The sequence below is a fragment of the Atractosteus spatula genome, chromosome 19, assembly GCF_055471065.1.
Source record: "Atractosteus spatula isolate fAtrSpa1 chromosome 19, fAtrSpa1.hap1, whole genome shotgun sequence".
Taxonomy (NCBI): domain Eukaryota; kingdom Metazoa; phylum Chordata; class Actinopteri; order Semionotiformes; family Lepisosteidae; genus Atractosteus; species Atractosteus spatula.
Genome location: NC_142724.1, coordinates 721536 through 738144, shown reverse-complemented (window position 1 = coordinate 738144; position 16609 = coordinate 721536). Strand labels below are relative to the sequence as shown.

At 54.1% G+C, this 16609-nt stretch overlaps 2 protein-coding genes across 10 annotated transcripts in view; both read right to left on the bottom strand.

Moving 5' to 3' along the window:
* Positions 1 to 2405, bottom strand: part of rbl1 (retinoblastoma-like 1 (p107)) — a 34026-nt gene extending 31621 nt beyond the window's left edge. For all 9 annotated transcript variants that reach the window (XR_016094498.1, XR_016094500.1, XR_016094494.1 and 6 more), the window contains exon 1: positions 1474 to 2405. Coding sequence is in view for 2 of the 9 variants with exons in the window: in XM_088937630.1 (XP_088793756.1) it covers positions 1474 to 1638 (165 nt within the window). In the remaining 7 variants the exon portion in view is untranslated. The remainder of the gene's footprint in view (positions 1 to 1473) is intronic.
* A 180-nt stretch (positions 2406 to 2585) lies between these two features.
* chd6 (chromodomain helicase DNA binding protein 6) overlaps positions 2586 to 16609 on the bottom strand; it is a 36301-nt gene continuing 22277 nt past the window's right edge. Inside the window, exons 25-38 of the mRNA XM_088937420.1 lie at positions 16223 to 16326; positions 15952 to 16081; positions 15383 to 15449; positions 15240 to 15294; positions 14872 to 15097; positions 14394 to 14602; positions 12459 to 14036; positions 11952 to 12103; positions 11247 to 11459; positions 10657 to 11115; positions 10331 to 10510; positions 10024 to 10167; positions 9278 to 9382; positions 2586 to 8984 (exon numbers count right to left, since the gene is read on the bottom strand). Of these exons, the coding sequence (XP_088793546.1) occupies positions 7944 to 8984; positions 9278 to 9382; positions 10024 to 10167; positions 10331 to 10510; positions 10657 to 11115; positions 11247 to 11459; positions 11952 to 12103; positions 12459 to 14036; positions 14394 to 14602; positions 14872 to 15097; positions 15240 to 15294; positions 15383 to 15449; positions 15952 to 16081; positions 16223 to 16326 (4663 nt within the window). The 3' untranslated portion in view covers positions 2586 to 7943. The remainder of the gene's footprint in view (positions 8985 to 9277; positions 9383 to 10023; positions 10168 to 10330; positions 10511 to 10656; positions 11116 to 11246; positions 11460 to 11951; positions 12104 to 12458; positions 14037 to 14393; positions 14603 to 14871; positions 15098 to 15239; positions 15295 to 15382; positions 15450 to 15951; positions 16082 to 16222; positions 16327 to 16609) is intronic.

Sequence of the window (16609 nt, the reverse complement as noted above, 5' to 3'; positions counted from 1 at the left end):
TACATGGTATAATCTAATAACAACAATCCTTGAAGGACAAGCACCACAAACAAGAACCTCCAGAGCAGCTACACACAGGGTAATGGCCATTTTGATAAGTGAAACCCCCCTCTCCCCCACAAACATCTCCGACTCCCGTCACACAGCTCCTGGATTTGTCTTTCCTTCCACGCGTGAATGTGTTTGCGCTTCATACCGCAGATGGGAGGGTACAACCATCGTCGGTTTGCGTTTCAGGAATGTCTTTTCCAGCCGGGTCAGGTTTTTCTTTGGGGGGGGGGGGGGGGAGAGACTGCTCTGAGTTTAAAAAGACGCTTAACACCTACCGACCCCCCCAACAAGCATCACTGTTTCCAAGAAGAAATACAAGTAGCTGGCTGCATCAGCATGTGTGGGCAGAGCAGTGGCTCTGTGGCTAAGGATCTGCGCCCGTGGCTGGAAGGTTGCCGGTTCAAATCCTGCGGCCGGCAGAGGAATCCTACTCTGTTGGGCCCCTGAGCAAGGCCCTCAACCCCAGCTGCTCCAGGGGCGCCGTACAAATGGCTGACCCTGTGCTCCGACCCCAAGCTTCTCTCTCCCCATCTGTGTGCCTGTGTGTCTCATGGAGAGCAAGTTGGTGTATGCGAAAAGACAAATTTATTCCAGGCTAAACTGTATTCCCGATGCAAGAAATTCTATATGGCTAATGAAGTGATCTTCCGTCTTCTTCTAGGCTGCAAAGGAACAGGTAAAGGTTTATTCCCTGCTGAAAAAGAGGTGCCCCATGAAGGAGGCTCCGCAGAGAAAACGCTGCTTTCCTTTTCAGCCTGGAGTAAACCTTGACTTGCGCCTCTGCGAGAATAAACACTTCGCGCGTCGCCCCTGCGGACTCGAGACCTCGAACTGAAAATGCGCACAACAACGCACAACAACACACGCCGTCCCTCCCGTGCGCCGCGCTGGCCAATGGCGCCCCGGGCAGCCCCGCGTCTCCGACACACGCCCCTCGCTTCCCTTTAAACCCCCCGACCTGCCCCTGCCCTCCCTGTCCCCCGTTCGCAAATCACGTCAGCGCTCCGACATCTTCCCTCTGACGCGGCCGGCACACAACAGACCAGGCTGGGCCGGCGACGTCAGCCGGGACCCCCACATAAACAAACACAGAGTCGCCGGGCACAGTCCTGCTCCTCCGCTGCGCACAGGAGAGGCGGAAGACGGGGGGGTGCGGGGGAACAGACGGGGACGTGTTGTTTACAGACTGCGCGACCCTGGCGGTGCAGCTCAGCTGCCGAAGTTCATTCCGTCGGCTGCGCGCTAACAACGACCTCCGGGGGGAGGGGGGAGAGAGAGACACCAGAACACAACACGACAATAAAACAAACACACGGACACTGACGATGAGAGCTTCCCAAGCGCTTACTGCGTTTGGAATAAAAAAAAACCGTAAAGACGTCGCGGCGGCGGCGGCGGCGGCGCATCCTCGGTCTGCCTCACCTCCAGGGTGTATGTGTCCCAGATGGCTGTGAAACTCTGGAGGGCTTCCCTGCCCGTCTGCTCGTCCATGTTCAGCTCCTGGCACAGCGCCTCCAGGGTCCGCCGGACGTAGCCCTCGTCCACTTTCCGGGGCTCGGACCCGGCCTCCGTGCCGACTTCGGGCATTTCTCCGCCGCCGGGTCTATCCGCCGAAAGCGCAGCCCGTTTACCTCAGCGCAGCCCCCCGCTCCGTCCCTCCGGCTCCAGGACCGCTATCCCACAATGCCGCGCGGCCCCAGTGGCGCGAAAATCCACCCCGTCCTCCACCGCCGCCGCTCCAATATGGCCGCCCCAGGATACACACTGTAGTGTCTACCGACGTTTCTGTCGTTGTCTCTTATGTGGCGCTGTATCGTTAGATTAACAGTTTGGATAAAAGTGTAACAGTTTGGATAAAAGTGTAGAGAAGTCAGTCAACTCTGAATTTGGTAATTAGGTTATTGCAATGTTGTAAAGATTATTTTTGAACGATTTAAATCATTCATACCTGTAACCATATCATTATTTAACACTTGACTTCCATGCAAATATGTATTTTGTTGTTCCTGTCGGTTTTTTCTTCTGTCCGTCTGTACACCAACACTGCTCCTGTAAAACAACTTGCCCCCCCCCGGGGATAATAAAGACTCTCGATTGTAAATGAGAGTATCTTATGGTGAGAACTGTGGTGTTGACATTGGTAAATACTAAAGCCCATGCTGTTACACACCCTAGCTCGTCAAAGAATAGAGCTGAATGACACCCAATGACATCAAACTGCCAGCCAAATGAGGTGAATGCACTAAACAGTCTCCCCTCATTAATATTTCTTGTGTCCTTATCAGGTATATTTCAATGCTTTCTGTCCAATTAGAAATCACTGAAAGAAAACTCTTGAACTTCACATTCATGTAATTTGGTTCAGCTTGCAGTCGCTTTCCTTAATCTGCTTTTGCTAGCAAAGTCAATAACAATAAAAGACTGAAAATTCATATTCCATTTTAGCTGTTCTGTTAAACTCTGCTCTGTTCTTACAGGTGGCAACAGGTTATGTTCTCCTAACACAAAAGCAGAAGGCACAAGCACACTTAAAGTGAAAGTTGAAAGTCATCTTTTATTGCACAATAAAAGATCACATACCATGTTTTGAGTTATGTGATTGGTCCACATGGGAATACAGGAGCTAGTTCAACAAAAAATAAAAACTAACGCCGTAAAAGCTGCAGAGGCAGATTTCAGATCTACACAGAACACACTCTGCTTCTGTAGCATACAATCCGGAATAGTCTTGGGTTCAGGGAGAAAAAACTTACACCCGTGTGGCTAACCACTGGCCTTCACTGCATTAAAAGAAAACTACAAATCCAGTGCAGGTGGCTGTAGTCCAAAAAACCTTTAGCCCCATCTGAGCATCACACTGTCTGTTCATGCAATAAACTCCCAGAACTAAGCACCTTACTAAACAGGGCTCTGTGAGGCACACTGTCTGAATTAAGCTGTCAGTTTTGCTTGTTGACACAAAATGTGTGCTTGCAAGACACACCAGCTAGTTTTAACTTTATGCTCTAGGCATGGCCAGTGATGTCAGGGTTTTATAATTATCCATTTTTTAACCGCTTCTTCCAGTTCAGGGGCGCGGGGGAGCAGGAGCCTATCCCAGCAAGCAACGGGCCTCCGGCAGGATGCACCCTGGATAGGGTGCCAATCCATCTCACGACAGACACAAACACAGACAAGCACACACTTGCACCTAGGGCCAGTTTTCCCAGAAGCCAATTAACCTACCGGTGTTTTTTTAGGACTGTGGGAGGAAACCCACATGAACACAGGGAGAACATACAAACTCCACACAGACAGCAACCCCAGGTCTGGAATTGAACCCAGGGCCCCAGAGGTGAGAGACAGCAATGCTAACCACAGTGTCACAGTGCATTTACAAGGACAAATTCGGTAAAATACCAAAATGTTTCCTGACAATTAACCTTGAAGAGCCCTGTTTTAGAACAACAGATCACACATTATTACAGTTACTAAAGTATATCATCAGCCGAAGATGAGAGTCATAAATCTGTGATGATTGATAAATGATAGGGCTTTGTGTCAGAAGGAAGCCTCTTTCCTTTCTGTTGGAGTAAATAAGTGATTTTAGTGTTGTAGGATTACATTACTAATTATACTATGTACTATTTAGTACTGTGCTCTAACTAGTACAGAACAGGTGCCGGGATGGGATACCAGTGCATAACTAATTACAAACGACAAAAACCTGACCTAAACAAAAATGAGAAATAAAAAAAATTCTGGATAAAAATAGGAACTTGCAGGTCAAGAATATAAATATGTTTTTTATTATAACTCCACTTTCAAATAGCTTGTTATTCACATTTATTTATTAATGGAAAACGACTCACATAGGAAATAAGTCTAGCTGGAGGTGCTTTAATACAGTACACAGACACGGACGCTATGATTGACAGTCACAGACAGTGAGACACTCAGACAGCCTGGATATTCTTTGCCCAGTAATTCATTATTCAGTACAATAAAGATTTATTTTAGATCAGCTGCAAACTATCCCTGTTTCCACTGGAGGCAAAAATTAGAAAAAAAAATAAAGGAAAACTAACAGCGTCAGTGTCGAAAAGAGATTTGGATCCTGCAGGTTTTCCTTCTGAACCCTTATAAGTTAGAATACAGGTATAAAAATGATACTGGTAAGAAAGAAGTGTACAATAAATACATCTGAAATACACACGACTCCAAAAACAATCTGACCTTTGGATAAATTAGCAAGACTGTAACAGAAAAAAAAATACAAACATGGTAAATAGCGACAAACGACAGAATGTAAACTGAATAAATACTAACAGTTTCTGTGACCTCGACTGCCCTTAATCACTGCACCAGCGAAGAGATTCAAGTCTTTCTCACAGCAAACGCAAGAGAACAGGTCCCCTCTGTGAACGGATGAATGATGGTCAGCTGCTGCTGGGCTTGTTCCACTGTCTTCGTGTTGTGACGCCGACGTGATAGCTGAGGAAACTGTTTCTTTTTTTCTGAGGAGAGTCCAAACGCTTCAGCCAGACTTGTGTCAGAGGGGCAGGAAACTAAAACTGTGCCACCCAGTTTAGTTGTATGCACACACCTTCTGTTGCCAAGCTCAACGGGGTTTTGAAAAGTATCTTCATGACGGTGGTGAAGACACGCAAACGTGCCAAGTTACTCCTCATTAGTAACGCCACGGAGGGAGGTGCTTAGGCAGTCTAACAGTTTTGGGAAGCACAAAAAAGGGATCGCTTAAAATCACTTTTCATCGACAAAAGAACATTCATGTGAACTTGCAGAGATCTGTGAAATTCCTCAGATTTTTGTGCTTATGAGATCACTTGAGAAAATATTAAGAGCTTCAGATTGGAACACCTGTCTTTGCATTATTATTATTATTATTATGAACTGTGCGTTTCGCTTTTTAAATCCAGAAGCAAAAAGGTTACCAAGAAAGGAAAAAAGTATGCATACAACTAAAGGGAAATTTCAAGGAACTCAGGCCAGTGAGATTCTTAGACCAGGTTTCAGTTTTGATAAAATGAAGTTCTACACTAAGTACTTTTATATACATTTTCAAATATGGAAATGCACAGAAACATCCATAGGCATAACTCTAAATAAGGCATTTTGTACTTCCAATATAACTAAATAATAACAAAGAATGATAATGATAATGGTTTCTCATTATATTTGGTAACGTTTGGCAAAAGCAAAAACAAAAAGCAAAATAAATAAGAAAACAGGAAAAAGCCACTAGCTGTTTCAAGGCAACATCAATGCTAGTCGTGAAAAGTGAGATTGATGACAGTGCGAACCTGCTGTGGATGAGGAAGAGGCACAGTCTCCAGGTGAGCTTTCACACTAGGAAAACCACAAAGAAAACCTCAAGATGCCAGTGAGCCTGCCAAGCCCTGCTTTTCTGTGCAAAAACATGTAACGTGTAACATAACACAGGAAAATCAACTGTTCTGTCAAAGTGGCTTAGCTGCAAATGGACTCAGAAGCTTTCAAAACGCAACAAATGAATACCAAATCCAGTAACATTCGTCGCCTTTTTAAACGCCTCTCAGTATAAAATAAAGAGAGATGCCAAACACTTGTAAGTATATCAACGAGGTGTGAAGTAACTGAGAGGTAAAACTATAAAGTGGAAAGGACAGTACTACAAGCATGGAGACAACTGGTCCTGATTGTGTGAAACACAGTATAATGAATTAAACAAAATTACAAGGGCACCTTGTAAAAATAAAATATAGATTTTACATTGTTTAAAAGTAATAGATTTATCAAATCTACCTTCACATGTAAAACAGGAGAAAGGACACCCTAAAACTTTACAATAAGCTAAACACTCTGCTGGTGCATTAGTCCTTTCATGTTCAGTAGAAACTCCTCCACTGCACTGGACACAAGGGGAAAATTCCCACCTGCTCCTTCGATCTTCACTCAGCTCGTCCACTCCCTCACTCCTGCAGCAGTACAGCACTGACGCTCATCATCTCCCTCATTCCTGCAGCAGCGCAGTACTGATGCTCATCATCTCCCTCACTCCTGCAGCAGCGCAGCATTGATGCTCATCATCTCCCCCACTCCTGCAGCAGCGCAGCACTGACGCTCATCATCTCCCCCACTCCTGCAGCAGCGCAGCACTGACGCTCATCATCTCCCCCACTCCTGCAGCAGCGCAGCACTGACGCTCATCATATCCCCCACTCCTGCAGCAGCGCAGCACTGACGCTCATCATCTCCCCCACTCCTGCAGCAGCGCAGCACTGACGCTCATCATCTCCCCCACTCCTGCAGCAGCGCAGCACTGACGCTCATCATCTCCCCCACTCCTGCAGCAGCGCAGCATTGACGCTCATCATCTCCCCCACTCCTGCAGCAGCGCAGCACTGACGCTCATCATCTCCCCCACTCCTGCAGCAGCGCAGCACTGACGCTCATCATCTCCCCCACTCCTGCAGCAGCGCAGCACTGACGCTCATCATCTCCCTCACTCCTGCAGCAGCGCAGCACTGACGCTCATCATCTCCCTCACTCCTGCAGCAGCGCAGCACTGACGCTCATCATCTCCCCCACTCCTGCAGCAGCGCAGCACTGACGCTCATCATCTCCCTCACTCCTGCAGCAGCGCAGCACTGACGCTCATCATCTCCCTCACTCCTGCAGCAGCGCAGCACTGACGCTCATCATCTCCCTCACTCCTGCAGCAGTGCAGCACTGACGCTCATCATCTCCCTCACTCCTGCAGCAGCGCAGGACTGATGCTCATCATCTCCCCCACTCCTGCAGCAGTGCAGCACAGCTGCTGTGACAACTGTAATTCTGTCTTTGAGGTTCACAGAGCTCTTAATTACAGAACAATTCAATCAATTGAACCACCAGCAGTCTTTCCTTAGGTCCCAAGCTGGCAAAAATTAAACACTTGCAAGCATCTGGCCCTCAAAGGGTAGGGGTACCCTATGGCACTAATCCAGTGGCCTCCGGACACAGAGACAGCTGTCTGAACACTGCCTGCAGGGCAATGTAAGCGCACATGGTCCGTTGCAACTTAGCAACTGTAAGAACATTTTTAAAAGTGTCATTGCAAAAAGACCAGAAAAGCAAAAAAAAAAAAGAAAAGCAACCAAGGATTGTTCTTTGCTGTTGATTTCAGCAAATAGCTTAATTTGTTAAAATGCTTCTAAAATATCATTTTTCTACATGGTACTTTTTAAGGAACCTGGGAATTTTGTAATTCTCCACCCACCCCAAAAAAATCTGAAAAAAAAACTTCCCGTAGCAGCAAAATTCTAAACCAACCTTGCATGAACAAAGATGCCCAGAAAGACAACTTATTAGCAGCAAATATGCTATTCATCTGTCTTGGGGTGCCTGTTATCGACTGTTTTCTTATTTTCATAGAGGCCTTTCTTTTTATCCAGACTTGAAGGGTACGCCTCCATTCCAGAGCTCTTCTGGAACCCGGACACACAGAAGCATGGCAAGAATGCTAGAACCCTGTTAACACCATCGTTACGACCCCCGAGACACTGTGGGGTCTGCAGCCGCGAAGCTGCTCCTGAACCGGGGGAGCAACGCGCGCCCGTGACAGGACACCCTCCCGCACCGCGCTGCACCCCTGCCCAGTACGGTCCAGCTGGGGCTCGCCTCTCGAAGACCCACCCCAGCACCCTCCTGCCTCCGACACAGAGCCTTTAGTGTTTTATTCTCTTCCCGTCTTCCTTCCAAGGCATTCAGGGGATGGGGCTATAGTAAGAATCACAAGTTTGGTACTGTGCAGGAGATCTATAAACATTAATAAGTGGATAATAAAAGACTTTACATGAAAATCTCTGACCTACGCAACCACAAACCGGTAACTTGGTAGCACAGTACAAAGAGGTAGGCCAGGGGAAGGTCTATTGTAAATCCTCCCTCTCCACCACCTCCTCCTCCTCCAGCTCCTCAACTTCCTTCTCCGCCTTCGCGGCAGGGCTCCCCGGCGACTCGGCTGAGGTCTGCTCTGTGCTGTCCTCCGCCTCGACCCCGGCCTCAGTCTGGCGCTCACTGGCCTGCTCAGGGGGTCCGCCCTCAGTCTGCAGGCTGCTGTCCGCGCCCGTCTCCACCCCTCCTTCCTCCCGCAGTTTCCTCTTCCTCCTCTTGGGGCTGCCGGAGCCGTCAGCGGGGCCGGCCTGCGGCATGCTGGGTAGGGCCATGCTGATCCCATGAGGGAGGAACATGTGGGGGTAAAGCAGTCCGTGGGACATCCCTGGGATCAGGAAGGGGTTAAACGCCAAGTGTCCACTTGTCGTTGACGACGTGGTGACCACAGGCTCCGCACGGCTACTGCTGACACAGGCCGAGCTCGTTGTTACATCTGATGGGAGCTTGTCTTCCTTTCTGGTTTCCAGGCTGTCCTGCGCGTCTCCCGCCTCTCTGTCCACTCCCGCACAGGAGGTCGTGGCCTCGTTGCGAGAGCCCTCGTTGCCAGCTGGGCTGGAGGCAGCAGGAGAGCCAGTTCCTGCGCTGCTGACCGTGGCCACAGGAGGCGCTGAGGCAGAGGTGGAGGACGGGCTGGTGCTGGGTGGCTGGCTCAGGAGCCCACTGACGCTGAACATGTGAGGCTGGACCGCTGCCATGCCGTGCAGCATCATGGGAAGCATGTTAAGGCCATTCTTGGCATCCTCCCCAGCGGGCACGGCGGCAAACCCGTGAGGGAACCCCATGAGCCCAGCCAGGGGGATCCCTGGCACATTGCGCAGGTTCTGCAGGCTCACCAGGTCCATGCTGCCGATCAGCCCGTTCATGAAGAGCGGCCCCATGCTGGAGGGCGAGTCGGCCATCATCCCCGCCGCCTTGGCCATCTCGCTGCGGGGCCTCCGGCCTCTCCGGCGCGGGCCCGGGTCGCGGGAGACCGGCTCCGTCAGGATGCGGTTGAACTTGCCTTCCGGGAGGAATCCCTTCGAAAAAACACGGGGATGTTAACCCTGGCAGACCGCAGCCCCTCCTGGAGCAGAGAGGAGCACGCAGAGCCCTGTCCCTGTCCCTAACCCCGAGTCTGGAAGGTGAATGTGGTCACACTCATAATGCAGAGACTAAGGCAGCCCTGCGCTACAGCTACAGGGACTGCTGGTTTCAGGAAAGTAAACACAACAGATTTTAAAATGTATCCTTGCAAATGTTAAATATGTAGTTTTAGGCCATTTCAGACTGCTTGTGTGCATGGATTGATTACCACTGGTTTGGCACTCACAGAATGCTTGACGATGTCTGCCCAGTCGGGGGCCACAGCGTACTCGGAGTTGGCATCCAGCCATCGGGACAGCTCCTTTATTGCTGGTGCCATAGCGCCCCCCAGCTGCAACACACCACAATAACAATAAGATCAGACAGAGCATAATAATAATAATAATAATAATAATTGCTTACACTGGACTCTCCACTCAAAGCGCTTTACAGGTCATGGGGATCCTCTCCACCACCACCAGTGTGCAGCCCCACCTGGATGATGCCACGACAGCCATAGTGCGCCAGAACGCTCCCCACACACCAGCTCTCAGTGGGGAGGAGAGCAGAGTGATGAAGCCAATTCATAGATTCATAGAGCACCCAAACTTCACAGAAGCACAAGAGACTGTAATTACATACGCAGAAAAAAAATGTATTTGGGCAAAAAAAAGCCTTAAAAGTTCGATCACTGACAATAAAAAAAATTCACATCAAGAAATGATGAGGTGGGCGGAGCGGTGGCTCTGTGGATCTGGATCTGCGCCAGTGGCTGGAAGGTTGCCGGTTCAAATCCCACGGCCAGCAGAGGAATCCTACTCCCTTGGGCCCCTGAGCAGCATCCAGACCCCTCTGTATTTCTCTGCTCTGGCTCTAACATTCGACAGCGCGGTGTCTGCGTGCAGCAGCACGTCTCAGCTCCCGCGGTGTTGAAACAAGCCCCCCTGACACCGCGACAGCAGCAGGTGCAGAGCAGAGCGAGGCGGTTATTACCCTGCGGCCGCTGCCCTTGTGTACCACTGGCACCCTCTCCTCGCCGGTCAGCGAGTTCACGTCCAGCTTGCTGGGGTCCTTGCAGCGGTGGCGTCTCTGTTTGGGCCGCTCGGCAAAGCCGTGCAGGATCCCCACGCTCTGGGCCTGGGGGGGGGGGCGGGGAGAGACGGGATGAGGGCGTGGCTACAGGCTCAGCGTGGCCACGCCCCCCACCCCCTGCCTGTCCAGGGCACAGCAGGGAAACAGAGCTGAGCCAGAGGAGGGCAAGCGCACCGGGTCCCGCACAGCAGGGTTCGGGGACACTCACAGGGGAGAAGCCGGGCATCTCCATGGTGTAGTTCGGGTTCTGGCGGAGCCACTCCAGCAGGCTCTTGTTCGCCGCCTCTCGGTCCAGGAGCAGGCTGTCGGGCTGTGAGGGTGCCGGCGACGGGTGGTCAGTCGGCGCACAGCTGGACACCGCTGACGGCTTCGCGCCTTCTTGGCTGCTCTGTGAACAAGAGGCGACAGCGAGGTGAAGAGATTTGCTTTTGCACAGACAGCGTCCCTGTGATGGCCTGCTCTTCAGAGGGAATGTGAGCGTCACGCCCACTGAAAGGGCGCCTCGCCCCCCGCCCCCCGCCCATGCTGCGTTACCTGCTCCGGGGTCTGCAGGCTCCTGCTCTTGGCAAACCTCATGTCCAGCCCCTCCACGTTCTTCCTGCGGCCCCTCCTCCTGCGCATCACTGCGTCGTCACGCCGCAGGCTCCCGTTGATGATCTGGCCAGTGACGGGGTGGATGAGGCCGGCCTGCAGGATGCCGGCCATGTCCAGGCCCAGCGAGCCCTGCAGGGCACCCAGGGGCTGGAGCTTCGGTGCTGCGCTGTGGCCCGGGTGGCCCATGTGCACCGCAGTGGCCGCCCCCGCCAGCCCTAGCTCGCCGGCCTTGGACAGGTCCATGGCCGCCTCCTGCCAGCCGTTCAGCACCAGAGACCCCCTGTGCGCCATCGGGATCTTCTCGGGACGGCCCGGCTTGGCGCCTCCTTCGCCATCGAACTCAAAAGCCCGACGACTCCTCTTCAGCTCGGACAGGAAGTGCACCCCCCCCAGGCTCTCCTGCAACGAGACGAGGCGCTGATCGCGGCTCACCCCCGCATCCTCACGTCTATGCAGCCCGACAGAGGCTTCAGCTATCGGGACAACCACCTAACCTTCTGGAACTGAACCCTGTAAGAGCTGATAAATACCTTGGAGAGGTGGGAGACGGGAGCCCCAAGGCCAAAGTTCAGGCTCTGGGCTGACTGCACCCGTGCAGGGATGTAGTTACTCCTCGGGGCGCTGCTGGGCAGAGGGGGCGCCGACAGCGAGCTGGGAGAGTCGAACTGCTGGCTGGAGGAGGGCCACCTCCCCTTCAGAATGGCGTGGCAGATGCTGTCAATACGGTTTATGATCACGCGGTCCTGAAAGAAGACATGCTTTCATGTTGTACGCCCAGGAGCAGTCTCGTGCCAGTCTTCCACCTGCTGGCTGGGACATTAGCTGTATAGCTGCTCTTGCCAAAGACCTGCACTGGAAGCACAGCCAAATTCTAATTCTTCCCTGGGCTGAATCTTGTAGACAGAACAGAACAATGACGGCTGGGCTTGTCCTTTCATAATTACTGCCCTTTTACCTAAACTCCCACCTTTTACTTCAGGTCATCTAACAGACAGCACCACAGAATCAAGACAGCTGCAGTTGTAGGTTAAAGATGTATTCATTCATTTTTTCTTCTAACTTGCATGTATATTCCATCAGAAACTCCTGAACGATGACCCCATCTCTGCAGCACGCTCCCAGGTGCATGAGGACATACTTGTGCCTGTTTGCTCTTGGATGCCCCCAGGTACTAATGCACAGCCTGGGTCCCAGAGCCCCACGCTGGGGCCGTGCGGAGCAGGAGCTGTACCTACCTTGGGCCACTCGGAGAAGGAGTACAGTGCCTTCTCCTGCAGCAGCTGGGCGATGGTGGGCTCGCGGGCCTCCTGCAGGCTCTCCGGCACCTCGCACGTGGCCAGGGGGGTGGAGAACGGGGGCTCCTCCGTATAGCCCTCTCCCAGGAGAGCTGAGGGGGACACAGAGGGGCAGAGCAGTTATTCGCCCAGTTAGGACTGGGCATGCTCAGCTCTGGGCTTGGACAGCCATGCTATCTCTGCTTGCGAGAGGCTCGCCAACATTCAGAGTACCAAGCTATGCTAGCCTGCAGTTCTTACTCACATCACTAACCACTCAACATGGCCTGACCCGACGGACGGTACCGGGTGTTCACCAGTTCATTCGCACTTCCCCCTTCCCACGCTCCTCTGCGATGTGGTCCGCCAGAACGTTCCTCGTGCGCTATTCGTGTGAAAAACGCTACTGTGGCGGAAACGAGGGCTACTGGGGCACCGACTGCATTTCTGTGGCGGGAAGAGCAGTACCTGGGATCTGGGGCTTTTCCTCCTTGACCTCCTCCTTGACCTCTTGCTCCAGGGCGCCCAGCTGCTCCAGCCTGGGGGGCAGCAGGGTGCTTTCCGGCTTGCTCTCCGAGGGAAGGGGATCGGCAGGGAACTCCTCCTTGAACTGCGAGACGGCCTCCGTGCCCGGAGAGGCCGGGGGGGGCACCTGCGGGAGGGGCAGGGGTGGTGGAGAGGTGCTGCGGGGGGGCGGGTAGCCATGCCCACAGAGGGCGCTCTCGTCCTCAGCCTCACAGGACGGATCCGGGACCACAGAGCCCGACTCCGGGCCCACCAAGCTCTGGCCGTCGTGCGACAGCTCCTCCTTGTAGAACTCAAAGGTCACGCTCTCCGTGCCGTCTCCCGGGCTGGGCACGCTGTGGGTGACGTCCGAGTCGCTCAGCTTCTCCTCGGGTTCCTCTGCACTGCCCGGGGCATCCTCGGGGCAGTGGTGGTTCAGGCTCATGTCGGGCAGAGAGAGGGCAGGAGGCACATACTCGGGGGCACAGTGCGGCACCGGACTCGCGGACAGGGCCGTCTGCTCCGGGGCGGGATCTGAAACGGCGATCTCCTTGAACAGCATGAAGCTGGACTGCAGGGGCTCCACGCTGGCGCTCTGCGAGTCGGAGCTGGGCATGCTGAGGCAGTCGGTCAGGGCGCTTCCCACGCGCGGCTCCTCGTGCTGCGCGGAGTCCATGAACTCCGGCCCCAAGATGGCGTCCGACTCGTTGAACATGTCAGCAGCCCCGGTGTGGTCGGTGCTGTCCCAGGGCGCCTGCAGCTCCTCCAGCTCCCCGGAGGGCGTCATCAGGCCCGTGTCCTCGCAGGGGTACTGCTCCCCCACCAGCACGTCGCTGCGCAGCTTGTCCGCCATGTCGCAGGGCTCGGCGCCGTTCAGCCCCCCCTGCACGCCGTACGAGTTGAGCATGCTCTGCCCCCCGGAGGCCGAGTTGAAGGGGAAGCCGTTGAAAGCCTCCTTGGCCGGCTTGCCGTGCAGCGAGTCCCCGCCCAGGCCCTCGTGCTGCAGGGAGCTGAGCTCCAGGGCCTCGTCCACGGGGGGGCACTCCAGGTACCCCGCCCTGCTGCCCGGGCCCACGCCCAGGGCGCCGCTCGCCTCTGCTCCTGCCGCGTCGGAGGCGGGGTGAGGGTGCGGGCCGGGCGCGGCGGCGAAGTCCACCGGCGGCGAGGGGCAGTGGCCCAGGCCCGCCTCGAACAGGCAGCAGTGGTGGGCGGCGGCCCTGGCGCCCGCCTGGCCCTGGGTCTCCTTCTGCACGTAGTTGCGGTGGGCCTCCAGGAAGGACAGCTGGGGGTCGTTGAGGATGTAGTAGTCGGTGCGGTTGAGGCCATGCTTGGCGGCGCCGATGAGCAGGTCGCGGTCGTGCTTGCCGCACTCCCACCACACCGGCAGGTACAGGCTGGGCCGGCACAGCTGCAGGCGCTCGGCCAGCAGGGGGTGCCGGAGCACCTGCTCCCGGACCTTGCGCAGCAGCTCGATCCGGTAGAGCGTCCGTGCGGCGCGCTCCTCCGTGATCGGCTCCACGAACAGGGTCGGGTCCAGCGGCCCTGGAAAGACACGGGAACAACCGAGAGACCAGAGCTGGAAATTACCGACGTTCCACAGTCCGGCACGGCGACAGCCGCGGTCCAGCATGCGTTCAGTTCCCTGGTCCCAAACAAACGATACAACCCTCAAGAAATGCCCCATGATCCTGCCTTAATTCACCTCAGCCCATACAATGTATTTAACGTGCTGCTAATCATGTATTTTTGTGCAATCTATATCAACGCCATCCTGGAAGAGCGAGGTCCCGATTCTGTCCCTGGAGCAGAGCCGAGCGCGACGCGCCTGTGTACAAGCAGGGGCCAGGCTTGCAGGGAGACGCCGGCCGGCTGGTTCCCCTCTCCGGACGTCCCGCCTACCTTCCTCCTTCCTGGGCGGCAGGCGGCAGGCAGCGCGGCACATGGCCACGAAGCTGCAGAAGTAGAGCTCCAGGCTCTCGTCCGTCTTCCTCTCCAGCCGCGCGAAGGAGCGGAACTGCGTCCAGTCGAAGCTCTTCTTCTCGGGGCTGTACACCACGCCGAACGACGACACCGTGCGGTAAAAATCGGCCTGCTCGCGCCGGGTCCACCTGCGCAGACGGAGAGGAGAGTACTGCACGGTGAGGAACGGAGCTGCGGACCCTGGACACCACAGCGGCGGTCAACCCCCCTACTGTGAAAACCGAAAGCCCAGGAAACCTGTTCTATTCGAGTTCCTGCCTTCCTGACCGTAAAACTAAGTGGTCATGGCTCAAAACACTTTGCTGCCGAACAACATTTTATTTCAAACTACATGAACACAAAGAAACAGAAACAGATGCTCCAGGAAGGGGTGTGGCGAACGACGTCAGGCCTGCACCTCTTCTGCATCTCCAGGAACAGCGGGTCGGGTTCGACTGCCCTCCGGCGCAGCTCCTCCCCCACTGGCCACACGCCGCCAGCGCCCTCGCCTGGCAGCAGGAAGTCGGGGCGCAGGGGCTCCCTGCGGGTGAAGCGCTGGTACGCCGTGATCAGCCGCCTGAGCCGGGCTGTGAAGGCCGACCCCACCGGCCAGACGGCTCTTTCCTGCTCCGCGCTGTCCTGGGCTGCGGACAGGAGAGGAGGAGGAGGAGGAAGAACAGAGGCTCTTCACAAGCTGGGCAGGGGAGTGTGAATTAATCAGCGTCCGCGTGGCGCCCGAGCGTCCGTATTAATAACACTGCAGCCAGGCGAGAGCAGGACACTCACCGGGAGCAGCAGTCTCCGCTTTCTCCGACACATCGTTACCGACGGCCGCCTCTTCCTTCAGGGGAAAAAGAGAGACGATGACACTTAATGACAAGGCGCTGCAGGAGGAAGAGAAAGGCCCAGAGGAGGCGCGTGCCGCTCACCTCGGCCTGCTCCTGCGCGCAGCCCGCCTCCGCCTGCCTCTGGTCCTCCTCCTTGCCGACCTCAGCCCTGCAGACGACACGCAGAGACCGGAATCACGAGCGCGCACTGGCCGGGACACGCTCATGTCGGGAAGCAGAGCTCTGCACGTTGCGGCCTGTCACACACTAACCAGCCCATGTTTGTTCTGGTTGATGAGATTTCGGGACCAAGAATGTCAGCAGGACTGCTCAGCCCGTCAGCTGCCCCTGAAGTGTTCTAGAACACAATGTCTTCAGCCACATCAGCCACTCTCAAGGTACACGATACATGGTGACAGTGTCCAGGGATCAGTTCCTGTGGGGTCCCTGATGTTGCGAGATGCATTGAGGCATTTCATGAGAATCAGTTGTTAATGGAGATATTTTAATGGTTAATGGTTATTTTTTATGGCTAATTGCTCCAGCAATGCAGAGGGCAGAATCTGTTCTCATTTTGTGGTGAGTCTGATTACATGCGTTATGTATCAAACCTGGTTGTTTGGTTTTTCATTAGTTTCAATGTTAGTCTGTCATCCCAAGGAGCCCCTTGCCTGTCGGTGATGTCAGCCGTCCCCTCTCCACCCCCCTGCTCCACTGACAGGGCCATCTCGTCGGGCATCCCCACTCGCTCCAGGAAGCACAGCCTGGGGTCCACTCGCATGGCGTTATACCGTTCGTAGCCTGCAGGGGGCAGACACGACACCACACAGAAGACAGGCAGAGTCAGCCACATACACAAATTCCTACACAGCACAGGACTGACTTGGACTGACTTCTCCAAGGCTTAAAAAACACTGGTTTTAAAAAGAGAGCACAACATACCGTGCTTGTGAACCCCGATGAGCAGAGACTTATCGGCCTCTGCGTCCCACCAGTCTGCAGGGATTTCCAGGTAGTCAATATCTGGCAGCACCACCTCCAGTTTACTGAAGAAACACAACACAGCTACAATGAGCCTTTCACCTGCACATCCACCACAGACAACGCGCATTGATGCAGAACTAACCTCAACATATGCCATCACTTCCCAGAATTTTTATCCTTAATGCAAACCTTATCTTTTTATTTACTTTAACTGCTTGTTTGAAATTTTATGATTTTGCAGCATATGCTTGCCGTGTCTCACTGAAACATTGCTTTTTAAAGCACTTTGAGATCCTCACTATTGAGAAAAGCACTACATGAAACATGAACAGAAAACCCAGTGAA